At 44.5% G+C, this 27,191-nt stretch overlaps 1 protein-coding gene across 5 annotated transcripts in view; it reads right to left on the reverse strand.

The window, feature by feature from the left end:
* Nucleotides 1-1,357: 1,357 nt before the first annotated feature.
* LOC114680755 (ATP-binding cassette sub-family A member 17-like) overlaps nt 1,358-27,191 on the reverse strand; it is a 71,751-nt gene continuing 45,917 nt past the window's right edge. For 3 of the 5 annotated variants that reach the window (XM_037200631.1, XM_037200632.1, XM_028853888.2), the window contains 14 exons: nt 25,103-25,265; nt 21,899-22,205; nt 19,563-19,836; nt 19,195-19,399; nt 18,031-18,250; nt 15,735-15,893; nt 13,319-13,497; nt 12,242-12,364; nt 10,037-10,231; nt 4,388-4,575; nt 2,749-2,919; nt 2,297-2,487; nt 2,091-2,164; nt 1,358-1,642 (listed from right to left, as the gene is read on the reverse strand). In XM_037200631.1, coding sequence (XP_037056526.1) covers nt 1,379-1,642; nt 2,091-2,164; nt 2,297-2,487; nt 2,749-2,919; nt 4,388-4,575; nt 10,037-10,231; nt 12,242-12,364; nt 13,319-13,497; nt 15,735-15,893; nt 18,031-18,250; nt 19,195-19,399; nt 19,563-19,836; nt 21,899-22,205; nt 25,103-25,265 — 2,713 coding nt within the window. In that variant the 3' untranslated portion in view covers nt 1,358-1,378. Of the gene's footprint in view, nt 1,643-1,991; nt 2,165-2,296; nt 2,488-2,748; nt 2,920-4,387; nt 4,576-10,036; nt 10,232-12,241; nt 12,365-13,318; nt 13,498-15,734; nt 15,894-18,030; nt 18,251-19,194; nt 19,400-19,562; nt 19,837-21,898; nt 22,206-25,102; nt 25,266-27,191 lie in introns of all 5 variants that reach the window. The other 2 variants (XR_005090304.1, XM_037200633.1) reach the window with 2 other exon arrangements.

Below are 27,191 nucleotides of genomic sequence, written 5' to 3' on the forward strand. Positions count from 1 at the left end.
ATTTTGTTTTATAGATATCTCAAGACAAATGTCAACCAATCAGGGTCCTGAACCCTGGAAATACCCACACCCCAACCCCTGCTATGATAAAAACTCTACTCCACCTGAGCTCAGGGCTGTCTGCTCTCACCACTGGGTCGCATAGACAGAGAGACCAAGCTCGGAGCTTGAAAAAATAAAGGCTCTTTGCTTTTACATATGGAATTCTGTCTTCAGGGTAGTCTTTTGGGGGTCCCCCCTATCTGGGCATAACAAATGAACTGAAGGGATTCCTGGCTCCTCAAAAGTACCGCCTGCCTAGGAAAGTGCCCCAGGGTCAGAATACAGAAGCTCACACTGCTGTGGTCCAAGAGGGGTTGGCTGCAGCTTGAGCCCACGCAGAACTTGGCAGCGTTGTTTTTTAGTCATGAAAGCAGAGGTAGGTGGATCCCTGAGTTCGAGGTCACCCTCAAACCCACCCTGATCTACATAGTGAGGATAGCCAGGGCTGGTACACAAAGAAACCCTACCAAAAAAAAAAAAAGAACAAAACAGGCTATATGTGTCACAGGCAGCAGAGCTGGAGAAGTGGGGCTACCTAAGTCCTTTGGTGCCCAGAAAATTATATCATGAGCTCCAGATGCCGGGCATGGAGCCAGCTACAGGATTTGGTGTTTAACCTATGAATTTTAGTGTTGCTCTAGCCTGATCATTCCTTACCATGCTCTATTCCTTCCAGTTTTGGAAGAGAAAGTTTGTTCTGTGCCATTGTATGTTGCTTTATAGAATTTAACAGTTAAGAGGTTGCCTTGAGTCTCAGATGAGATGTGAGCTTTGGACTTTTCAGCTGTTGAGATTGTTAAAGACTAGGGGGACTTTTGAAGTTGTTTTGTGTCTTGCACTATGAGATAAGCATGAGATCTTAGGACAAAGAGTGAAGGCTATGATTTAAATGATACACTTTGGTGTCAAGATGACAAGGGGTGGGATTTTGATGGTTTATCTCAATTGTCAACTTCATGAGATCTAGAATCACTTGACAGACAGGCCTCTGAGTATCCTATAGGGGACTGTCTCAATTAGGTTGAGGTGGGAAGACTCACCCACTGTGGGAGGCAGCATTCCCTGGGTGGGGTCCTGGAATGTACAGAAAGGGAAAAGTGAACCACGCACGAGTACTCACTGCTCTGTGTTTCATGACTGTGGATGTCATGTGATCAGCTGCTTCAAGCTCCTGTACTTTGACTCCCATGCCATGATGGACTGTATCACTGAACTATGGGCCACAATAAACCCCTTGACCCTTACGCTGCTTTTGTTAGGGAATCGGTCACAGCGGCAGACCATGACTAACACAGTAGGCTATGCACACCAAGGCTACCCTGCACCAGGATCTTTATTACAGTAGGACAGGCTCTGAGGGAGATGGAGTTGGAGGTGGTGTGGCAGGCTGAGAGGAAGGACCTGAGGGAGGAAGTAAGATAGGCTCAGAGTGAGAGGGTGATAAGGCACTGTCTAGGAGAGCTTGCCCGTGGTGGAATTTTCTGTTAGTGGAGGACACTGTGCTGGTGAAACTCATGAAGATGTCCTCCAGAGAGACCTGGTTGATAGAGTAGTCTTCCAACATGTAATCCTTCTTGGCTTGTTCCATAATGCCAAACACCTATAGAAGAGGGAAGCCAGTTGCTGTAGATAAGTCTGCCCGTAGGTGATGTGGCAGACATAGGGACAGGTGATTTGGGAAAGTGCAGAGAGGACCACCCTCTGGAAGCTTGTGACAAGGCACCGAGTGCTGGTCTTGCTCAGCTACTATACAGAATCTCCAAAGGAGTCAAACCTGTGGAACTGGCTGTCTGCTCTTGGGATGGGAATGGTGGCAAGAAGGAGGTTTCCCTCTGTGTCTCTGCCTGCTATGTGACGCTGGGCATGAGACTCCTCTCTAGGCCTGCTCCCTGCTCTCGGAAATCTGGGGGTGGGAAGAGCTGACTTGTGAGGCTCCTTCCAGCTCCTACCTTATGCTCTATGACTTCCGCACAAACACTTCCACGGTGTTGGCAGAGGACATGTGAATGCCACCTCTAGAGAGCAGGTGAAATGAGAGGCGCCCTCACCTTTGCCCAGCTGAGGTTGTGGCCAGGCAGGTAGTACTGGACCATGCCCCGGTGCTCATCTTCCAGACTGCTGCCTGTACAAAAGAGACCGCTTCTGTGAAGGCTGGACTGGAGGGCCAGAAAGGGCAGCCTGAGTGCCCAGAATCCCTAGACAGCCTGTGTGACAGCTAACAGGTCCAGGCAGAACATCCAGCACCATCACACACCTGGGAAGGTCAGTTCCACGAATGCCTTAAACTTCGTTAGCGCCTCCTGTTGCCATTCCCTCTGGACCTTGGCCTGCAGGGAGTAGCCGCTGCCAAACTTGCTCTTGAGGTGTTGTGGGCTGCCCAGGCACTTGAACTGGCCCTGAACCATGATGGCCAGCCGGGTACATAAGGCTTCACACTCCTCCATACTGGGGAAAGGGAGAAAGCCTGAGACGGTGCTGGAGGAGGCTGATGCTCACCCTGAATGTCAAAGGCTTGTGCAGACAGGAGGGTACCTATGCCCAGACCAGGCCATTCCTGATTCCCCATGCTGGATGCACCCACAGGCAGAGCCTGGGAAATGTCCTGGCTGACCCTGCACTAACTGCTACCATATCTTCTACTCACCTGGTCCCACCCCAGCCACCCGTTCTGGCTCTGCCCCTGACCCACAGATGCCCAAGCTCTACCTGTGGGAGGAGATGACAATGGCCTTGCCAGACTCCCGGGCCCGGGCCACAGTGTCCCACAGCAGGCGCCGGGCCACAGGGTCCATGCCAGTGGATGGTTCATCTAGGAAGATGACTTCAGGCTCTCCGATGAAGGCAATGCCGGTGCTCAGCATGCGTTTGTTACCGCCACTGGAGGTGGATGGGTGACAGGTGGGGTCATGGAGAATGGTAATTGTAGTCTCCAGTGTTGAAGTCCACTTGTTCAGCACCCAACTCTTTCCTTTTCTGAGGTGATTCTACTCTGGTGGGGCTTTCAAAGACAGCCCCATTGTCTTCACTCAGGTTGACCTTCACTGAGGGTCTAGATGGACCTAGATGTCCAGGTTGAGCATGTGGTCATGGGACTTTTCAAGGGTCTCTATGAGTGCTGGGGGTAGGGCACTACCCATCTGAGAGTAAAGGTATAGGGTCATTTTAGTTAACTGTTTTTCTTAAGACGCTCACTATGCAGTCCCGCCTGGCCTCGACTTCCCCATCCTCCTGACTCAGTCTCTCAAGAAGCACAGGGACCACAGGTGCACACCACCATACTGACTTTATTTATTTTTCTTAATTTTTAAAATTTATGCATATGTGTGTGTGCGCCTGCATGCAGATACCCATGATGGCCAGAGGGCATCAGACCCTCTAGAACGGGAGTTACAAGTCGTTCTGAGCTGCTTTGTGGGTGCTGGGAACTAAACCAGGGTCCTCTGCAAGAGCAGTGAGCACTCTTAACTGCCGAGCCATCTTTGCAGCACCCCCCCCACACACACACACATTAAACTCACACAGCATTTACTGTGTGCGAAGCTCCAGTCTAACCCTTTTTTTTCTCCCCCAAAACAGGGTTTCTCTGTGTAGCCCTGGCTGTCCTGGAACTCACTCTGTAGACCAGGCTGGCCTCGAACTCACAGAGATCCACCTGCCTCTGCCTCCTGAGTGCTGGGATTAAAGGCGTGCACCACCACCGCCTGGTTTCTAAACTTTTAAATGTAAACTTGGTTGATCTTCAGAATATGCAAGGGGTTATGAAAAGCTGGGCAAGACTCAAGCCAACAGACTGAGGAAGGGGCACGGACTCTTGATCTGACACCTTGGGTCCATCTGGCCAGTCAGAGGCACCTCTCCACTTTCCAGTTCCAAACAGGGAGTACTGCCAGACACCTGCCCACAAGGTGTACAACTTGAGGGGAGGAGAGACTGTGAATGTGGCCAGTCAGTGCCTTGCTTTGTTAAGTTAATCTGAGTTAGGGTTCTGTTACTGGCAGTGGTGATAAACCACCTCAGACTTCTTGGAAGGCATATCAGGATGAGGTAATTATGGGTCTAATAGGAAAACCTACCAAAAATAGGAAGCTTGACATGAAGTAGCAGACACAAAGATCTGCCTACCCTATTGTTACAATCGCACATGAGAACATATACCTGTTCTCAGCACAAAAATTGCCTCTGGCTTGGGATAGAGGCCAGCTCCCCCCAACCCTCATCTTCAGGGCATGGACTGCACAGCTCCTCAGTGCCTGGGGCTTTACTTCACTCCAGGACTGAGAACTGGGATTATCTTGCAAATGGAGGTGTGTGTGTGTGGGGGGGTGAGGCAATCCCCAGATCTTACCTATAGGTCTTTACCAGCTTGTCTGCATACACACGCATGAGTAAGTCCTCCAGAATCTGGTCTACACAGGTTTTAATGTGGCACTCAGGGATGCCCCGGATACGGGCATACATGGCAAGTATCTCTCTTCCTGTCATGAAGTTTAGCAGGGCATCAAATTCAGGACAGTAACCAATCCACTGCCGCACCTGAGGGAGGGAGGGAGACGCATCAAAGTGAAGCCTCTTCTGGCTAGTTTCCCCCTGGCAACAACTCAGCAGTTCCAGGACACTCCCTTGCCCTGGTGTGCCACTTTAGCTCTTGTTAATGTCCATGTCTACTCTAGGAACAGACACACAGCATGAGGGAGCCATGAGTGGGATGATGGCAATGCTGTTGTAGCCTTTGCTGGTAGTGTTGGTGAACAGGCTAAAGGATGGAGGAGGAGGGGTGCGGCTTAGTTCCTCCTCCTGTCCATATGCCCTGAAAACAGAAGCACTCAGTGCCCCCAGTATTAGGAGTCAGGAGAAGCATCTTGGTTTTTACTTTTCCTCTTTTTTTTTTTTTTAAAAGGTTACTTCTTATTATTACTATTATTATTATATGATGTGTGTATGTGTAGAGGGAGGAATGGGTGCAAGAATGCTGGGGTTCATAACTGGAGACCAGAGGCCAACTCTGTGGAGTTGGATCTCTCTTTATACCTTTAGATGGGTTTCAGAGGGAACTCAGGCTTTTGCAGCATGCCTTTACCCGCTGGCCCATCTCATTGGCCCTTTCATTTCCTCTTTAGAAATATTTTCTATTAGACACGTAATCTATAAGTAGATTTTCTTCATGAAACATTTACATAAAGACCACTGGACTCTCTGCCAGGGTGTGTGGTCTGGTTGGTGTGTATCCTCCAGCCTTCTGTGCTACTACAGAGTCCCACTCAGACATGCTCTCCTACAAGACTGTTTGTATAAAGTTTGTCAGATAACACCATCCCATATTTACCATTGCTTAACGTGCCTTTCTGACTGAATACCACATTCTACAGATCTTACGTTGCTGCATACAGCCCACTCCCAACTCAGTTTAGCTGCTATACATCCAGAGGTTTTTAAAATATTCTTTTAAGATTAATTAAATTTGTTCTTTGTTAATTCCATGTGCATGTGCTATATAATGCATTCTAATTCTCTCATCTCTTTCCTACAGATACCCTTTCCACATTCATGCCTCTCTGTTTTGTTTTGTGACACACTGAGTTTAACCAGGGCTGCCTGTGTAAACATGGGTTTGGAACTACCCACGGAGCTTGGTGGACTCCCTAATACCTGTATGGCTGAAGACAATGACTTCCCCTCTCCCAGAATGTATCAATAGTAAATAGTTCAGCAGGGATGGGTAAGGCCAGGGAAGCTTCTTAGATTTCATTTAGAAAATAACTAACTTGGGATTTTTAGACATATTTGAGTTACTTCTGTCTTTTGTTATTATACACGTAGAGCTCACCGCCCTGCTTTGTGCCCATGTTCAAGCACTGTTCTGTAGTAGACACTAAAATAAGGTAGCACAGATGTTATGAGTTTTGTTTTTGATTTTTTTTTTTTTTTTTTTGGTTTTTTGAGACAGGGTTTCTCTGTGTAGCTTTGTGCCTTTCCTGGAACTCGCTTTGGAGACCAGGCTGGCCTTGAACTCACAGAGATCCGCCTGCCTCTGCCTCCCGAGTGCTGGGATTAAAGGCGTGCGCCACCACCGCCCGGCTTTGCTTTTTTTTTTTTTTTAAAGTCTAATTTGAAGCAAGCTTTAATTAAATACTGACCAGGTTGATGGACTCTCTGGCCAGATCCATCTCTGGTTTCCCAGAAAATGGCCAAGTTTTGGCTTTTTGAAACAGCTCATTGTGTATTCCATGCTGGCCTGGAACTTACCATGTGGCTCAGATTAGCCTTGAATTTATGAATTTCTCATTTCTATGTCCTGAGTGCTGGATTACAGGCACGAAATACCAGGCTAACCCCATGCTGAGAAGTTTTCCCATCATGAGTGTTAAGTTTCTGGTAAGTGCAACGTTTAAGTCCCTTCGGATACCTTTGAATATGCGCTGTCCTTTATTTATTAAGGCAATGAATGATCTGTGTCAGTGGAACTGTTGGGCCTTAATTATATGTATGAGTTAAACCTGAGTTGATTTTCTATTTTATCCTTTTAATACCTGCTACATTTGTCTGTTAACATTCAGAATAATGTGTTCCTGAGTGAAGCTGCCCTGGACTCCTCCTGGGTGTCCTCCCTCCATGCTTTCACTCATCCATGAGTTGGATGTATCTCAGCTTCTCCCATGTTTACAAGAGGGAAATGATCTGTTCTGTGAAGGTTGGTGGGCTTATCTACTGGTCCCTTTCAGCCCAACAGCTATCTTGGCTATCATTTAGATTTTTACATCCCATTTTAGTCTATACATGTTTACATTTCTTGAAGCAATTTTGGGCTAGAAGGCTTAGAAATGTAGTAAGTTCTTCCCTGACCGCAAGCTCTACTATAGAGCTATAGTAATAAAAACAGCTTGGTATTGGCATAAAAACCAACATACAGACCAATGGAATCGAATTGAAGACCCTGACATTAATCCACACACACATGAACACCTGATTTTTCACAAAGAAGCCAAAACTATACAATGGAAAAAAGAAAGTATCTTCAACAAATGGTGCTGGCATAACTGGATGTCAACATGTAAAAGATTGTAAATAGATCCATATCTGTCATCATGTACAAAACTGAAGTCCAAGTGGATCAAAGACCTCAACATAGATCCAGTTAAACCAAACTTGATAGAAGAGAAAGTAGGAAGTACTCTTGAACACATTGGCACAGGAGATCACTTCCTAAATATAACACTAGTAGCACAGACACTGAGAGCAAGAATTAATAAATGGGACCTCTTGAAACTAAGAAGCTTTTGTAGGGCAAAGGACACGGTCAACAAGACAAAACGACAGCCTACAGAATGGGAAAAGACCTTCACCAACCCCACATCTGAAAGAGGATTGATCTCCAAAGTAAATAAAGAACTAAAAAACTAGACATCAAAATACTGAACAGTCCAATTAAAAAATGGGCTAAAGAGCTAAACAGAGAATTCTCAAAAGAAGAATCTCAAATGGCTGAAAGACATTTAAAGAAATGCTCAACATCCTTAGTCATCAGAGAAATGCAAATCAAAACGACTCAGATACCACCTTACTAAACCTGTCAGAATGGCTATGATCAAAAACACCAATGACAGTCTATGTTGGAGAGGATGTGGAGCCAGGGGAACACTCCTCCACTGTTGGTGGGAGTGCAAACTTGTACAACCACTGTGGAAATCAGTATGGCGGTATCTCAAAAAATTGGGAATTGATCTACCTCAAGACCCAGCCATACCACTCTTGGGCATATACCCAAGGAATACTCAATCATACTACAAGGACACATGCTCAACTATGTTCACAGCAGCATTATTGTAATAGCCAGAACCTGGAAACAACCTAGATGCCTGTCAACTGAAGAATGGATCAAGAAAATGTGGTACATACACACAATGGAGAATGGATCAAGAAAATGTGGTACATACACACAATGTTTTTCTCAGCAGAGAAAGACAATGACATCATGAAATTTGCAGGCAAATGAATGGAACTAGAAAATATCATCCTGAGTGAGGTAACCCAAACCCAGAAGGATAAACATGGTATGTACTCACTCATAAGTGGATACTAGATATAAAGCAAAGGACAAGCAGACTGCAACCCACAGATCCAGGGAGGCTACCTAGCAGGGGGGACCCTAGGATGACTGTGGCTTATAATAAGTTTTGGTTTTGCCCAATCACTGGGCAAGCTTTAGTGAAACATTTCACTATTAGGATAAGAATATGTACCCCGCTGGGGGTGGTGGTGGTGGTGGTGGTGGTGGTGGTGGCGGCGGCTGCGGCTGCGGCGAACACCTTTAATCCCAACACTCGGGAGGCAGAGCCAGGCGGATCTCTGTGAGTTCGAGGCCAGCCTGGGCTACCAAGTGAGTTCCAGGAAAGGCGCAAAGCTACACAGAGAAACCCTGTCTCGAAAAAACCAAAAAAAAAAAAAAAAAAAAAAAAAAAAAAAAAAAAAAAAAAAAAAAAAAACCACTGATCAGGAAAGGCAGTAATTTTCGTAAAAGCCCAGACTGGAGGATTCGCCCATGTCACCCTGTCATCTGCAAGACTCCCTCATGATGTGTAGGAAGATTCACCTACAAGATAGACCCCAGCCACAAACTACACTGTAAACCCAGACACTCCATACCAATGCAACCGCCGGGTGTCTCTGGAAGGGAAACCTCCACCAATCAGACTGTCAGATTTCACTGGTTTGCCCTGGGATGTTATAGAAACTTATTCATAGGATTAATGAAAATAAAACACATCTCATGGCAATAAAAAACAAATTCTGCATGTGTGATGATGGAGGTGGAATCAAGGACTTGATGCATGTTGGCATGGAGTTTGAGCTACTTCTCCAAAGTGGCTTTTTCTTCAAGTACAGTTTCATGCAGCACATTGCTACCCTGGAGTGGGTTATTACCTATACTGGGGGTGTCCTCTGCCTTCTGGTCTGGGTTCAGAAGCCTGATGCCAACCTAAATGCTGTTCTTAAGGTAACCCACTATTTATTTATTTATTTATTTATTTATTTATTTATTTATTTATTTATTTTTATAGTAAAATATTATATGTAATTTTACTTTGTTAAGGTTAAAACTTTCCTTTTTTAAAAAAAAAAGGGGGGGGAAGTGCTGTGGGATGTTCTGTATGTCCTGTGGGAGCCCGTTCTTGGGTTCCTCGTGGCTTTACCTAGCAGGTCCCCATAGAGGATGATTAGGACCACAAGCCTGAGTGCAGGTGTTTGAGATGGTCTGCACTTGGCTGAGCTGGGGGATGGTCTGTATGTCAAATTGCTTTGATTGGTCAATAAATAAAACCTGATCGGTTGTGGCTAGGCAGGAAGTATAGGCGGGACTAACAGAGAGGAGAAATAAAAGAACAGGAAGGCAGAAGGGGACTGCCTGCCAGCTGCCGCCAGGATAAGAAGCATGTGAAAATGCCGGTAAGCCACGAGCTGCGTGGCAGGGTATAGATTTGTGGAAATGGATTAATTTAAGCTATAAGAACAGTTAGCAAGAAGCCTGCCACGGCCATACAGTTTGTAAGCAATAGAAGTCTCTGTGTTTACTTGATTAGGTCTGAATGGCTGTGGGACTGGCGGGTGACAAAGATTTGTCCTGACTGTGGGCAAGGCAGGAAGACTCAAGCTACAAGCTTCCACGCACCATGGTTGCCAACTGGATAACTTGGATGGTACCTTGAATGACAGGTGGGTGTGTATTCTCTCACTGCTATGGAAGGACAGAAGGAGGAGGAGGGAAGACAAGGGAGTGGAGATGCTGTGGGGGCTCACTGTGGTTCCTGCAGGCACTTGAGAGATAGTGCTATGTAAGCAGCCCGACATCTGACCTAGAGTTCAGAGAAGCATCTAAGATGCATCTAGATTTGGGGGTTACAAATGAAAGAGACACATGGACGTTTTAGAGATCAAGTTCTAAGCTTCATGACCCTGAATCCTGTATCAGTCCCCAAGATTTGTTGCAGGCCACACCCACCTTCACTAGGTCAGACTTGACATTGAAACCCTTGACAAAGGCATTTCCTGAAGTGATGGGCTGCTCCCCAGTCAGCATGTTGAAAATGGAAGTCTTCCCAGCTCCATTGAGGCCCAGAAGGCCAAAGCATTCTCTTTCATTAACGGTGAAGGACACCTTGTTTACAGCCAGCACAGTTACCTTCTCTTTATAGACCTGAGAGACACAAGGCAGAGATGCAGAGAGGAGGCTGGCATCCAGCAGCCACTACACACTCAACCTAGCAGGTGTAAGCAGCTTCTTATGACCCAAGCTCAGACTATCGTCTCCTTCCAGCCACTGTCCCGTAAAGTTCCCTTTCTTCCTACAGCCCCTGAACATTGTGAACTTAGTGTTTGGAGGTAAGCCATTTCCCTTTGCACCTGAGCAAATAAAACCCTTTAATGTTGCTGAAGGGTTTTTTTGTTTGTTTGGCTTGGTTTTTTGTTTTTGTTTTTTGGGTTTTTTTTCCTAAGACAGGGTTTCTCTATATAGCCCCAGCTGTCCTAGAACTTGCTCTGTAGACCAGGCTGGCTTCAAATTCAGAAATCTACCTGCCTCTGTCTCCCTAGTGTAGGCAGAGTTTTTGTCGTTCAGGACCGCAGCGTGATCAGCTCTGTTCTGCCAGTTGCTTCCCAAACAACCACTCAGAGACTTAGTATTTTTCATAAATACTAGACTAATAATAGCTCAGGCTTATTACTAACTAGCTCTTACAACTTAAATTAACCCATTTCTATTAATCTATGTGCTGCCCTGAGGCTCCGTGGCATTTACCTCTCCTGCATGTCATCTTTCTTTCCCATCTGTTTGGCGACTCCCCTGACTCTACCCTTCCCCCCAGCATTCTCTCTGCCCCCCAAATCCTGCCTAGCCATCGGCCAATCAGCTTTTTATTAACAATGAGAGAAACACATATTTATAGTGTACAAAGACTAGTCCGTGGCACCCCAGTGCTGGGATCAAAGGCATGCACCACCACTGCTGTTTTTTGTTTTTTAACCACTAGATACCGAAGGAAAACAATATGATTGACAAACCTGGGGGGAAATGCTATAAAACACCTGGACATTTGAAAGATATTTTGAATTGTTTCCTAGGAATCTCAGAGAAACCTGGGGGCTCTACTTAGTTTCCAGAACCCTTAGCCCACCTGGCGCCTCTACGGTTGTCATCTGGGTACAAGAGGTCAAGCCTCTTGCAGCTCTCCTGTTCTTTTTTTCCTGTTTTTGGTTTTTCGAGACAGGGCTTCTCTGTGTAGCCCTGGCTGTCCTGGAACTTGCTCTGTAGACCAGGCTGGCCTCGAACTCACAGAGAGCCACCTGCCTCTGCCTCCTGAGTGCTGGGATCAAAGGTGTGTACCACCACCACCCGGCTATGTCTCTCCTCTTCTTTCTCAGGTTTTAGCAAGCATGGCTCTCATTCCCTACTATCTCAGGCCTCTCTTTATCCAGGTAACCACAGAAGGGACAATAAAGATACAACAGGCTCTGTCCCTGGGCATAACATGAACTCAGGTGTGCTTTCTTCTCAGGCAGAGAAACCTCACTAAGTCTGTCTTCCCTGGAAGCCCATCTGCCACTGTGGACAGGCCACAAGCCCAGGAGAAGGCTGATTCTGTGTGTAAAATGCCCAAAAGAAAAGTATCTTTTGGGAGAAACCAATGGCTTAGCAGTTAGGAACACTGACTGCTCTTCCAGAGGACCTGGGTTCAATTCCCAGCACCTACATGGTGGCTCACGATCATCCATAGTCCAGTTCCAGGGGATGTGATGCCCTATTCTGGCCTCTGCGGGCACCAGGTGTGCACATAGTGCACAGACATGCAGGCAAAACACTCAAACATAAAATAAAGACGTTTTGCTGGCCGGTAGTAGTGCACACCTTGAATCCTGGCACTCGGGAGGCAGAGCCAGGCAGATCTCTGTGAGTTCAAGGCCAGCCTGGTCTACAGAGTGAGATCCAGGACAGGTGCCAAAGCTACACAGAAAAACCCTGTCTTGAAACCACCCCCGCCAAAAAAAGAAAAGTATCTTGCTTTCTAAAGTCAACTATAAGATTGCAATCAGAGTATTCAGGAAGCAGGGGTAGGAGGATCATGACTTCAAGGTCTGTGTAGGCTGCCTAACAGGACCCTGTCCCAAATCAAACAAACAGATAAAGGAGAAAAGCTGAATCTAACTTTACCTTTGACACGTCTTTAACAATAAGTGGATTTTTCTTTAGTAATGTTTCCAAATAAAACTTGATGGTTTCTGCCTCATCTAGTACATCTTCGTCTTCTGGCTCTGTTACATTGAGGAATGTTCCCTGTGTTCCCGAGACAAGGGTAGACATGTAACATTTACAAGGGTAGAAGGTAGAACTTGACTGGAGTCAGAAGGGATTGGGTCTCTCGGGTACACCCCGAAGGAAGGAACTGAGACCAGGAGGAGGCAGGCTTGCAAATCACAAAGCATCAGCTTTTGAAGAAAACAATTGTTGTTGTTGTTGGTTTTTCCAGACAGGGTTTCTCTGTTTAGCTTTGGTGCCTGTCCTGGATCTCACTCTGTAGACCAGGCTGGCCTGGAACTCACAGAGATCAGCCTGGCTCTGCCCGAGTGCTGGGATTAAAGGTGTGTGCCACCACTGCCTGGCTGAAGAAAACAAATTTCAAGCCCAGGAAGGTGAAGATGTCACAAAAGCCCATATCCCTCAGTTGCCTTTCCTAGTGTGCTCATAGCTGACTGCAGAGGAGGTGTTTCACAAGGGGAGTTGATCTAGCAAGCCAGGGTCTTGTTTCTATTCAGCTGAGGAGCCGGCCCTTAAAACACCCCAGGGGGCCATATGTGGACCAGGGTCTCAGGGGCCTGGTCAGGTTCTTCTCCTCCTCTGGAGGTCTCTGGGGACAGGCTGTCACCTCTCTGCCCTGGGATTAAACAGATGGGCTCTGGGATCCCTCTGATATGGAAAATCAAGACAGCTAAAGAACACAGGAAGGAAGCTCCAGAGCAGTGTTTCTCAACCTGTGGGTTGCGATCCCTTTGAAGGTCAAACAACCCTTTCACAGGGGTTGCATATCAGATGTCCTGCATGTCAGATATTTACATTAGGACTCATAACAGTAGCAAGATCACAGTTATAAAATAGGAATGAAAGTAATTTTATGTTTGGGAGTCACTACAACATAAGGAACTGTATCAAAGGGTCACAGCATTGGGAAGGTTGAGAACCACTGCCAGGCCTTGACCTGTTTTTACATGACTTTCACCTCTATTTACTCACCAATTTTTTTTCCCTAGAAAAGCCAGAAAGCCTGGATTTCAGTACAGAGAATGTATTGGCTTCAATGAGGAAAATCAGGATAATGTACAAAAGTCCCAAGAAAGCCAGAGCTGTCAGGTACTTCCCTATCCCCAGAGATTCCCAGGCATAGATGTTCTTTTGGACCACATATCCTTCTGCTGATAAGAAAGAAACAGATGTTTGCACACCTTTTTGGAGATTTTCAAAGTATTCCACATCTTTATAGATAGCAAGTAAATTTACATAGTAACAAATATTACTAAAAGAAGCATCATCACTGCTTATCACCACATCCTAGCAAATGGTAAGCAAGAATATTTTTTCCTTTCTGTAACCAATGCTCTATGAAAACAATGCAATTTGCTGAGCATGGTGGGTCACACCTGTAATCGCAGTACTTAGGAGTCTAAGGTGGGAAGATGTCATAAACATGAGATTTTCTGGACTTTTTTAGCAATTCCAGGGACTCCTGAGATATATGTGAGAGACTGTCTTAAAACAACAACAAACAAACAAGCAAAACAACATCCACATTTTATGTGTATAGGTGTTTTGCCTGCATGTGTGTCTGTATATCATCATGTGCATGCCTGGTGCCCACAGAGACCCAAAGAAAACATTCCCTAGAATTGGAATTACAAATAGTTCTTAGTCACTATGAGGGTGCTGGGAATTGAACTCAGAGCTTCTGGAAGAGCAACAAGTGCTCTTAACAGCTGAGCCATCTCTTTAGCCCTTAATTTGTAAAATTACGTTTGTTTATTTACTTATTTGTGTGCAATGTGTGTATGCATAGGGCAGGGGGCACATATGCTACAGCAAGTTTGGAGGTTAGACAGCTTGTGGGGGTCCATCCTCTCCTCCCACCAGCGGAGTCCCAGGGGTCAAACTTAGGTCGTCAGACTTGGCAGCAAGCACTGAGCCATCTCACTGGCCCAGGTATTATCTTCTAAAATAAAAATGGAATAATACTATGCATTTTCTTCTCCAATGTACTTGCTTCACTTAATATATAATGGACATTGACCACATAAGAATATACAGCTAAGCCGGGCGGTGGTGTCACACACCTTTAATCCAAGCACTTGGGAGGCAGAGCCAGGCGGATCTCTGTGAGTTTGAGGTTAACCTGGTCTACAGAATGAGATTCAGGACAGGCACCAAAACTACACAGAGAAACCCTGTCTTGAAAAACCAAAAAGAAAAAAAAAAGAAAAAGAAAAAACAGAATACACAGATAAAATCACTTTTGATACTTATATCATTTTCTTTTGTCTAGGTGTACCACAATTTGTTAACTAGTCTCCTTTTGGTATACCTTTAGGTTATTGCCTTCCCTTAGCATGGCAGTGGTTCATATCCACACAAAAATCTACACATTCTTGAGTCCTATACAAAATGGCAAAGTACAGTTATCTTTCTGTATTCCTAGGTTCTGTATCCATGGGTTCAACCAATGAGAAATTGGGGGTGTCAAAACTTTTCAGAAAATAAAAACTGTATCTGTACTAAATATCTATAGTTTTTTTCTCCTTGTCATTATTCTTAAATATAGAGTAACTACTATTTACATAGCACTTACACTATATTAACTGTTTTAAGAAATTTAAAGATAATTTAAAGTATGTGGGAGCAGACTTGAATATAGCTCAGTGGCAGAACACTTGCCTGCTACGCACAAGGCTCTGTGTTAGATTCTGAGCAACACACACACACACACACACACACACACACACACACACACGGAGGGGGTGTTCAGATATGCAAATACTATGTCATTTCATATAAAAGGTGAATGTTACAATGAATTATAGCTTGGTGGGTTGGTACATGCCTGTAATTAGGTAAATCTTTCCAAGTTCAAGGCTTGCCTGGTCTTAAATAGTGAGTTCCTGGACAGGCAGGGATACATAGAGAGACTTGGTCTCAAAAAAGACAAATCATTTGGGTAGTGGTTGCGCACACCTTTAACACCAGCCCTCAGGAGGCAGAAGCAGATGGATCTCTGTGAGTTTGAGGCCAGCCTGCTCTACAGAGGGAGTTCCAGGACAGCCAGGGCTACACAGAGAAACCCTGTCTCAAAAAAAAAAAAAAAAAAAAAAAGCAAAAAAAAAAACCAGCAAAAAAAAAAATCATATTATATACATAATACCAGTATAAAAATGTTATCAACATGGAGGCTGGAAAGATTGCTCAGTGGTTAAGAGCACTGGCTGCTCTTCCAGAGGACCTGGGTTCAATTCCCAGCACCCACATGGCAGCTCACAACTGTCTGTAGCTCCAGTTCCAGGGCATCCCACACCCTTATACAGACATATTTGCAGGCAAAACACCTATACACATGAAATAAAAATAAATAAAACTGTTACCAGCAAATTTCATTTATAATACTTACAAACATCATTGCAGTCAATATCACTCAAGTTCTTAGTATTGCAAAGCTTTTTTAGTTCAAAGTTATAGTACAAGTTGGAAAAAGCCATTCCCAGGCAATGTCCAGGAAATATTAGGAAAATATAATCCAAGGAGTCTGAGAGTTCTGCATAGCCAAGGTCTGCAAAGAGAACAGAAGTGTGGGTTTTACTTGCATGAGTCAAGTGCCCACTTCGCCGTCCCTCCTCACTCACTTCTTTAGTCCAGACCATGCTACTCTCATGTCTCCACCAGAAATCCGGTTTCCCTGACTCCTGGTGTCGACTCTCCCTCTAGTCATTCAGCCTCTAGGTCACCAGAACTATTCGTTGCTTAGTTCCTTCGCTCTGTCACTTTATTTCCACACCCTTGTTCTGGTAGGTGAACCTGAAGAGCACGTTGTCTGAGAAAATCCGAGGGGGCATGGCTACAGGAGGGCTGGGTGAACAGAGGAGGAAAGGCAGAGGGGACAGGTTGGAGGTGAGCTGAGACAGATGGACCAGGGCATAGGAGCCAGTCTGGAGCCGCTCTAGTGTCTTATCCGGGCGTGCCCCCCCCCCCCCCCCCCCCCGTACTGAGGATGGAACCCAGGGCCTCATACATGCCCTGCAAATACTCTACCATGTTCCCAATGTTCCCAGCTCTGGAGTGTCATCTTGCAGTCAGAAGGGGTATATGGTCCCTTCCTCCATAGTTTATGGAGACTAAACTGCCATGAAGGGTCCCTTTGGAAAGAGGAAAACTCCCCAAATAAAAGGTAAATTGTAAACCAAATTTTAAGTAAAATATAAGGATGAGGACTGGAGAGACAGCTCAGTGGTTAGGGCACTTGCTGCTCTTACAGGGGATCTGGATTTGGTTCCCAGCACCCACATGGCAGCTCACAGCACTCTAACTCCAGTTCCAAGGAATCTGACATGCCTTGATGGCCACTGTGGGTACCACTCACACAAGTGATGTACATACAGACATTCAGGCAAACATTTATGCACATAAAATAATTCTTCTTAATTTTTATGTGTATGAGTGATTTGCCTGCACATATTTTCAGTACCCTTGACCTCCTGGGACTGGAGTTATAGACATTTGTGAACCACCATGTGGGTACTGGAAATAAAACCTGGGTTCTCTAGAGGAGCAACCAATATTGTTAACTGCTGATCCATCTTAACAAGCCCCCAAATAAAAATTACTTTTAAAAATAAAAAAGACAGGCTGTGGAGGCACATGCCTTTAATCCCAGCACTTGGGAGGCAGAGGCAGGCGGATCTCTGTGAGTTCGGGGCTAGCCTGGTCTATAAAGCAAGTTCCAGGACAGCCAGGGCTGTTACACAGAGAAACCTTGTTTTGAAAAACAAAACAAAATAAAAAAGAGGAAGGGAAGAAAAGTCAACCTGGAGCATCGAGAGAGAGCCAGCAGTTAAGAACTTTCCGCTCTTACAGACGACTGGAGTCTGGTTCTCAGCAGCTATGTCAGACAGCTGACAATCACTTGTCACCATAGTTCCAGAGGATCTGGGGCCCTCTTCTGACCTCCATGTGAACCCCCAATTTTGTGCACATTCACACAGAAAAACACAGACACATACACATGATAATAAAATAAATCTTAATAAAAAGAGCATTGTAGAGGTAACATGTCAGTCATTTTTGTCCAACCCTGATGCAGAGATGGTAGCATAAACATGAAGATGCCAGTTTCAGGTGGATGTTGTAAATAATGACTCAATCTTAGTTTCTTTTGCTTACCAGGAAGCCCTCCTCCAATGTTGACTTATTGACTCATTACCTTCCTTTAGAAGTAAAGAACATTACATTTAGTGAAGTGCATGGATCCCAGGTGAACGATGATTAGTGTGTGTACAGCCAGGTAAAGTGGTGCCCAGTTCCAGATCAAGAAGACCTCTTCATTCCCAGAGTTCCCTGGTGTGTGGTTCCTTTAGTCAGCCCTTTCCCCACAACCCAGGGGCAGCCCCTTTCCTGATTCTGTTTCCAAGATTAACTCTGTCTGTTTGTGGACTTCACACAACACATAGCAGACTCTTTAGCGCCATGTGGTCCCCTTTTAAAGCTGAGCGATAATCTACTGAGTGAATTTGATTGAACTGTTTGTCCGTCCACTGTGGCGATGTGTTTGGCACACTCCAGCTGGGGATCTTCAGCCCACGGCAGCTGTGAACGTTTTCTCACCAGTCTTTGGTAGACACACATCTTTGAGGGTGTAATCACCGGGGCTGTTAGAGGAGAGGTTTGCGTGCAAAACGTAGATGTGATCTCACCTTTATCACTTGTGACCGTGACAAGCACAAAGGGGCCGATGCTCAAGAAGGTGAGCATTACCACAAGCTTAGCACACGCATTCCCAGGAGTTTTAAAAGAGAAGCTGACTGTGTAGATGAAAGGGATGACAGCCCAGCCGTAGAGCATCATTATCAAGACCACCGCTGGGGTGCTCTCAGGATGGGCAAAAGCTTCTTCCTTATACCAGAAAAACACCAACTAAAGAAAGGGGGGGGGGAAAAATTGGAAACATCAGTGAGTGTTCATTCTAAGTGCTAGTAACACAGTCATTCAGCTTTACTTAATTCATGTATCTGTGGGGATGGGGTGGAGTTACTGCTTGTGAGCCAGGGATGTGTGTGTGGAGGACAGAGGGCAACGCTCTAGAGCTGGTTCTTCCTGCCATCTTGTATGATCTAGAGACTAAACTCAGGTCATAAGGCCTGTGAGCAAACACTTTTACTCACCAAGCCGTCTCCCAGGCCCATAATCTCAGGTTTTTTTTTTTTTTTTTTTTTTTTTTTTTTTTGGTTTTTCGAGACAGGGTTTCTCTGCGTAGTTTTGTGCCTTTCCTGGAGCTCACTTGGTAGCCCAGGCTGGCCTCGAACTCACAGAGATCCGCCTGGCTCTGCCTCCCGAGTGCTGGGATTAAAGGCGTGCGCCACCAACGCCCGGCTATAATCTCAGGTTTTAAAGCAAGCCGTTAACAATACTTCCAGGCATTCACTCGTGAACTAAAGCGCAGACTCTGAGATGGGCTCTCAGGAGCTGCCCGGAGTGTCAGTGAAGCAGTGAAGTAGGATGAAGGAGATGCTTATGAAACACAGAGAACAAAGCAGGGGATGACCCACTCTGCACAAAATACTCAGGGAGCCCTCGGACTACTTGATTCCATCACAACCAAATGCATACACGTCTCCAAAACATTGACTGAGGCAGCAGCTCTGTGGGTGCCACAGAAACACCACAGAGCAAGGTACCCCACTCCTGAAGACATCAAAGCTAAATGAACTCGTACCAGGGTTGGTGATCAAAGAGCTTTCGTATCCACCTTTCTAGTCAGGGCTGGCTCCCACTTGAACTTCCCAGCTGGTTCTGTATATGGGGCTTTAAGGGGAGTCCCTGGTCCACAGGGAATGACCCCAGTGCCACCCAGTACTCACCACTAGCAGGAGAGTGGGGACAAGGAAAGAAATGAGATCCCACAGCAGAGCAGAGAGCCAGAACGCAACCGCACTGACACCGCTTATAAACTGGATGTTCTTAGACTTAATGTTTTTCTCTGTGACTGTCAAGATGGAGAAAGAGCTTGACAGGAAAGCTATTCCAAAAAGAAAGTTGGTAACAAGGTAATGTCCTTTAGGGCCCCTGTAAAAGACAGAAGATGAGACAGAAGTTTAAGTAAAACTGTGAATTGCAGCCTTCTTCCAAAACAATCATTTGGAATTAAAATGAAACAAAGAAAGAAATAGTGGGGAAGCGAGAGTCCCTACAGATGTGTGGGCTTGAGGATGGGGGAAGTCGCACGTACTGGTACAAGACACTCTCTGAGAGCTCTTCGGCTGTCAGAGGCTGAGGGTAGTTGGTTGTGGTAATGGAAGCATTGGCACCAGAAATCAGCTTGAAGAGGAAATTGTCCACCAGAGTCAGAGCCAGGCCCGGGGAATGGTATGCCTGGTTGTTGAACAGTGTCTTCACTACGGTGCGGTTATTCACATCCTCAAAAGAAGCTGCCACCACATAGAGCTTATCAAAGTCCTCAGGGTCCTCTTTTGCCTTTTTCAGTAGGAAGTCCTCTACAGAACCTAGAAGGGAGCCAAAGGTACATTGGGCAGTAAGAATTGCTGAGAATCACAGCAGCCACACAGTGCATCTGTCATGAGCCCCCCCCTCCCGCCCCAGTCTTCTGTTCCTTTTGGGTTCCCCACCACCAACCTCACATACATCCAAAGGCTGGCCTTATCCAGATGATCTCCAAATTTCCATCTTTTAAGTCCTTTTGAATTCCAACTACTTTTTTCCTTACTACCATCTCAATACGTCTAGTCCCATAATGTCTTCTGGAGCATGTGATCCTAAACAAAGCTCTTCAATGTCTATATAATATCTCTGTACTTGGTGCAAAAGGACACACCTAATAATAGTACACTCAGACCTACCCACTTGCAGTGACTCTGACCTCTAGGCAAAGCCACGCATCCACATACTATAAAGTGCACTTTATGTTTTGTTTTTGTTTGTTTTTGAGACAAGATCTCACAGAGATTGGCCTGCCTCTGCCTCCTGAGTGCTGAGACTAACAGCGTGTGCTACCATGCCTAGCTTAGAACCCATTTTCTATGTTAGGTTTTAGATGGAGTTTGTTCCCTATGAGTTACATAGAAAGTCAGTCCCAGTGTAAGGGAACAAGAAGGTGGTGAGTACTTTGACGTGGATGACGTGTGGGTTGGATGCTTCACCATTGGGGTTATTCCTGCTCTAGCAGGAGTGGGTTACTTCTCTGGAGATGGTTGGATAATGGCAAGAGTGTGCTATTATGTCAGTGGATTCAGCTTCTTCTTCCTACCATGAAATTCCTTCCTCCTGTCCACCATGTTCCAACACACAATGTGAAGCTCTCCTCAGAAGCCGACAGATGATACCTCACTCTTGAACTTCTTAACTTTTGGAACCATGTGCCAGAATAAACCTCTATTTTCTTTTCTGTTGCATTCTGACAGAATAAGATAAAACTATGTAATCACTGTCCAGACTCTTGGCCTTGTGTCTTTAGATTCTCTCTACACCAATGAGTCCCTTAAGCATGCAGGTTCATGTTGTTTGGAGTGTCTTTGGTTATCTTCCCTTCCCACTAGCCATACCAATCACATGGCAGGCTCTGACTGTGGGGTTTCCTTGGATCCTCCCAAGCTGAGATGTGTCTATCATAGTCATTGCTACTAGTTCTGGAACTACATAGCAGAACGAGGCCTCTTGCTTAGAAGTTCCTTGAGGGCTGGCACTAATTCTGTTCACGACTATATTCTCAATTCATAGTGCCACATCTCATATACAACCTACCTATACTTTTAAAGCTGAAAAAGACCTTTAGTAATCTTAAAAAAATAATGACATTATTACATTGGACACCAACTATACAAAATGTTCATTATAAAACCTTCCCAGTGATACTGCACAAAAGGGTTCTCCCAAGTTCATGAATGAAGAAACTGAAGCTTTGAGAAGCATAGTATGTTAAGCCAGCTTTCTGTCACCATAACAAATACCTAAGAGAAAGGTTTGTTTGGGCTAATGGTTCAATTCATGATTAGTCGGCCCTGTTGCATTGAGGCCTGTGGTAGAATATCATGAAAGGAGTGTGTGGAGGTGCAAACTGGTCTCCTCATGGGTGAAAAGTGGAGAAGGATGAGGAAGGGTCTGGGATAACTCCATTCCTTTCAGGAATGTGCTTATCAATGTCCTGAAGACCTTCCACTATGAACAATTTCTTAAGACTCCACAACCTTTGCCAGGCAGAGGTAAAAGTGTAAAGCATACACCTTTAATCCCAGCCCTCAGGAGGCAGAGGCAGGAGGATCTCTGAGTTCGAGTCTAGCCTGGTCTACAGAGTGATTTTCAGGACAGTCAGAGCTACACACACAGAAACCCTGTCCTGAACAAACAAACAAACAGACAAACAGAAAAGACTCCATAAGCTCTGAAGACACAACCGTCTCATCTCTAGAAGTCCTCCACTTCTTGTTATCCAGAGTCTACATGATGTTTTTCTCACTTTCTGGCTTTTCAGTCTGACTTCAAAGAGCACTATGTGGTCAAGAAAGAAAAACAGGCCTACTTGCTGTGCAGCTCCCTCGTCCTGGTGCTTACCTTGAACATACAAAGGAATCTGTCCTGCAGCCACAAGCATCTTTATAAATTTATCCGAAAGTTGAGGACCCAAGAGGGAATTGTCAGAAACAAAAAATGGAACAATTGTCTGGCCATATGTTTTTAACGTCAGCTCCAAGGGCACGTTTTCCATTTTCTTTGATTTGAAGTCAAAAAAAGTGAGACTTAACACAATGATCAGCAGAGGCAGCAGAATCTGCACAAACAGCATCAACCTCCAGTTGCGTAGCGAATATGTGACCTTTTTCAGGAGCATGGCATAGAATTGTTGGCAGAGAAGACAGAGCTACAATTAAAAGAGAAAGTAGATGCTGCATCAGCAGAGTGGCAGAAGCTGGAAGCACCGAGGAGCCTTCTGCTCACACCTTACAGCCCTTCACTTTACATCCCACTTTCCAGTTGTGTTCAGATGTGCTTCAGGTTAAGATGCTTTATGAGTCCATCCTGCTAACTAGCAGCAAGAGGAAGTACCAATTAGAACACTTCTGGAGGTAGAACTTACAGTACTTTAGATACCATATATAAACGATAGCATTTTTTTCCTAACTTGTAAAAATTTAAATTTGATGAAAATATGGTGGATTTGTGGATTTTCACTTGTTACATTTCATTGGTGGATGTTTCATTTGTTACAACTTAAAAATTTGGGGGGGGGCACTGGAGAGATGGCTCATTAGTTAAGAGCATTGGCTGCTCTTCCAGAGGATCCAGGTTCACTTCCCAGTACCCACATGGGTGGCTCACAATCATCTGTAATTCCAGTTCCAGGAAATCTGATACCTTCTTCTGACCTCCATGAATACCAGGCACACATGTGGTGTACAGACATACATGCAGGCAAAGCATCATACACATAAAAATAAATAAATAACTCTTTAAAAATTTCTTGCAGGGTGATACACATCTTTAATTCCAGCATTTAGGAGGCAAGGGCAGGAATATCTCTATGAGTTCAAGGCCATCCTGGTCTGCATAGTGAATTCCAGGCCAGCCAGGGCTACGTAGTGGAACCTCGTCTCAAAAAAACCAAAAAAACAAACAAACAAACAAACAAAAAAAAAACCTCAAGATAAATACAACTTAATTTTGAAGTAATCTTTAACTTACATGTTCTATTTCTAGTCAGATAATTTGTATAAATAGGGAGGACCCATAAGCATGTCCCTGTGGCAATGATAGTCAAAATCAAAATATATAGTTATATGCCCCGAGGTCCAAGGAGAGGACACCGAGCCTGGAGTGGGAAGCCTCCTGGGTTAGCGCTGCAGGTGCTCACTTGGCTTCTCCATGGGGAGCATGACTGAGGATGTGTGAAAGGGCCTTCAAAACCAGGTTCCAGTGCTTATATATGCAGCCCTCTGCCTAGGAGCCCCTGGGAAAAGAGGCCTCAAGTTTAAATCAGGCATTCCAAATTCCTGGCCAAAAATATCAACAAGTCACTAGAGGTCTCAATCAAACATTATCTGAGTTTTCTACCCTTGATGTGATGGACATTTACCTTCAACATTCTCCAAAGGTCTGTTAAAACTGATCTGAGGGCAGACATAGAAGTACTTTATAAGAAGCTCAGGGGAGGTACCTTCAAAGACACACCACATGGCACCAGATGACACCTTGCTAAGGATTTTAAGAGGCAGATGGTTGACCCCAACCCCAGACACTGGCTTTATGGATGATAACTTCCCCATTACCATGTGGTCAAGACTGTGAAACCAGGTTATCTCTAACCCATAATTCTGTATTATACTAATACTGTTGACAGCTAAATGTAAACTACATTATAAAATGTATATTAATATTATTTTCCAATATTAAGAAAATACACCAGCCTGGGCTACCAAGTGAGTCCCAGGAAAGGCGCAAAGCTACACAGAGAAACCCTGTCTCGAAAAAACAAAAAACAAAAAAAACAAAAAACAAAAACAAAAAAAAAAAGAAAATACATAGATTTCTCATGTATTTCATAAGGATATGTGTACATATACATGTAATTTTTTTTTTACAAAAGGTCTCTCTAGAAAGCCTAGGCTAGTCTCAATCTTAGAATCTTTCTCTGTCATCCTCACACAAGTTGGGATTATAAATACACTTTCTAAAATCTGAATTCTAGGTGGTACAACACATGACTTACTGCACAGTGCAAAGATTATGGATTCTAGCCTGTACAAGTAGTTCTTTCAATATCTTACCTGATGAAGAATGGCCAGACCCCTGCTAGGATGTTTTTGGATACTATTCTTCTATTGGGTTAATTACCACTTGTGGTGGTTTGAATGAGAATGGCCTCCATAGGCTCCATATATTTGAATGTTTGGTTCCCAGTTGGTGGACTGTTTAGGAAAGACTAGGAGGTGTGGCCTTGTCAGAGGGTGTGTGTCAATGAGGATGGGTTTTGAGGTTTCAAAAGTCTATACCAGGCCTAGTCTGTCTGTCTGTCTGTCTGTCTGTGTGTCTCTGCCTCCTGCCTACAGATCGTGATGTAAGCTCTCTGCTACTATTCCAGGGCCATGCCTGCCTGCTCTTCTGAAACTGTATGCAAGCCTGTAATTAAATGCCTTCTGTTTTTTTATTCATCTATGTATTTTACATCCCAGCAAAGCCTCTCCCCACTCCTCCCCTCCCAGTTCCACTCCTTCTCCCCCCTCCAATCCCCTCCTCTTCTGTCTCCATCGAGGAATGGGAAGATCTCCTGTGAGTTAAATGCTTTCTTTTATAAGCTGCCTTGGCCATGGTGTTTCATCACAGCAATAGTAACCCTAAGACATTTTCTGCCTTTGAACTAGAGCAGGCTGTGTAACACTGCTGAAGCCTCATAGACCCATTCTTTACCTTATTTTATTGACACAGGATCTCTACAGGTAGCCTAGGCTGGCCATGAACTCATAATCTTCCTGCTTTAGCCTCTCAAGCACTGGGATTATAGGGATGTGTTACTAAACCCAGCTCTTTTATTATTTTTATTTTTTGAGACAGGGTTTCTCTACATAGCCCTGGCTATCCTGAAACTCACTATGTAGACCAGGCTAGTCTCAAACTCACAGAGATCTGTCTGCCTTTGTCTCCTGAGTGCTGGGATCAAAGACATGTACCACCACACCCAGACTAAACCCACCTCTTGAATGATAGTATGATTCCATCAATTCAACCACACTTTTTTGCATGTATTTGAAATATACTGCTTACTCCAGTATTTAGTTTGATTGACAGGCCAGTCTGCATTGAAAAGATCCTTGAGTGAAGATATTTAATTCTGTCAACAGGAACTCTGTGAACTCGGGGATGAGGCTGAATAGAGGGTCGCTTCTCAGTTAGGATATTTGTGCTAGAATCAGCCAACTTACAAACTCTAAACCAAAGCAAAAACATAAGCAAATACAGTCTCAAAATCACAATACATTTCATTTTGTTTGTGTTTAAACAATGAAATTCATATAATATTTAGAAAAAATGATAAGCTGGAATAAGAAAAATGATGAGGAAAGGAACTCTGTCTAAGTTGTGTAATGGGCAGCATGGTCCTCTATAAGCACTGAGCATTGCATTAACTCACCACTGTCTTCCAAAGATATCAAGCAACACTATCATGATTAGATTTTTGTTACACCCCCCCCCCAGCTGAGGACCAAACCCAGGGCCTTGCGCTTGCTAGGCAAGCTCTCTACCACTGAGCTAAATTCCCAACCCAGATTTTTGTTACTTTGTTTTGAAAAGTACTATATGAAAATTAAAACAAAATAATATATTAGTTAAACTTATAATCAAAACTTAAAATTTAAAAACATTTCACCATTAAGATTACAGACCATGGGCCAGGCATGCCTGATATATTGTGTATCCCAATATATTGTGCACCCTAATAAACTTATCTGGGGATCAGAAGACAGAGACAGCCACTAGATTAGACATAAAGGCCAGACAGTAGTGGCCCACACCTTGAATCCCAACACTTGAAATCTCAGCCTTTGTTTGGGAAGCACACATCTTTGATCCCAAGAAGTAAGATGTAGGGCAGAAAAAGGTATATAAGGTGTGAGGAAACAGGAATTCCCACTCTTTAGACTGAGGATTTTGTAGAGGTAAGCTAGTGGGTAAAGCTTAGATCCATTTGGGTGAGGACTCAGAGGCTTTAAGTCTGAGGAAACAGGATCAGGTGAGGAGCTGTTGAGGTGAGGTTGGCTGTGGCTTGTTCTGTTCCTCTGATCTTTCAGCTTTCACCCCAATATCTGGCACCTGTTTTTTTTTTTTTTTTTTTTTTTTGTCTTTTATTAATAAGACCTTTTAAGATTCATGTTATACGCGCCTTTAATCACAGCACTTGGGAGACAGAGGCAGGTGGATCTCTGTGAGCTGGAGGCCAGCCTGGTCTACAAAGTGAGTAGTTCCAGGACAGCCAGGGCTACACAGAGAAACCCTCTGTTCCCAAAAACCAAAAGCTAGATACCAAAAAAAAAAAAAAAAAAAAAAAAAAATCACAGATCAGGAGCTTAATAAGCTCCGGTTAGTGGTTCAGAGCAGCCTACTTTTCTCCTGATCCTGAACTTAGACTGGTTTTGCATTTTGAAATGGTTACATGTTGGGTAGTTACATAAAGACGCACATGCTATCCTGATTGTTTAAGCTTACGTAGTATAAAATGCTATCTGGCGTTTCTTGAGACAGGGGTTCTCTGTGTAGCCCTGGAACTGGAACTTGCTCTGTAGACAAGCTGGCCTCGAACTCACAGAGATCCTCTGCCTCTGACTCCCAAGTGCAGCTTTTTAAGAATAGTTTGCTGACCCCTGCTCTAAGCAAAAAGATGAGCCCATTCACAGAGTAAAGTGTTCATTGCCAGGTAATGTATTTCTGTTCATAACCCTTGAGTCATTTTTCTATTCCTGGGAATTTGTCCTAACAAAAGACATAATTAGTTGTGGCTAATTTTTCCTTCAGCAGTTTTATAAAAGTGCTACATTTGTTATTTATTACTGCAACACAGATTATCATCAAAGTTGGGCAGCTTAAAACAACTGTAAACACTTATTATCTCACAGTTTCTGTGGGTGAAGAAATGGAGAGTGAATTAATTGTATTGTTTTTGCCTTAGGCACTGCATGAGGCTGCATGTTCTCTTGCTATTGGCAAGGGTTGCAGGCACCTGGAGGTGAGAGCAGGGCTGTTGGGTCCTTCTAAAAGCAGGAGGTACAGAGAGCTTTTCAAATCCTCCTCTTCCCCTATAATTAACATCTTATATTAGTATAGTACACTGTTAAAAATTATGGACTAGTATTCCAAC

This window comes from Peromyscus leucopus, chromosome 8b, assembly GCF_004664715.2.
Source record: "Peromyscus leucopus breed LL Stock chromosome 8b, UCI_PerLeu_2.1, whole genome shotgun sequence".
In the NCBI taxonomy this organism is placed as follows: domain Eukaryota; kingdom Metazoa; phylum Chordata; class Mammalia; order Rodentia; family Cricetidae; genus Peromyscus; species Peromyscus leucopus.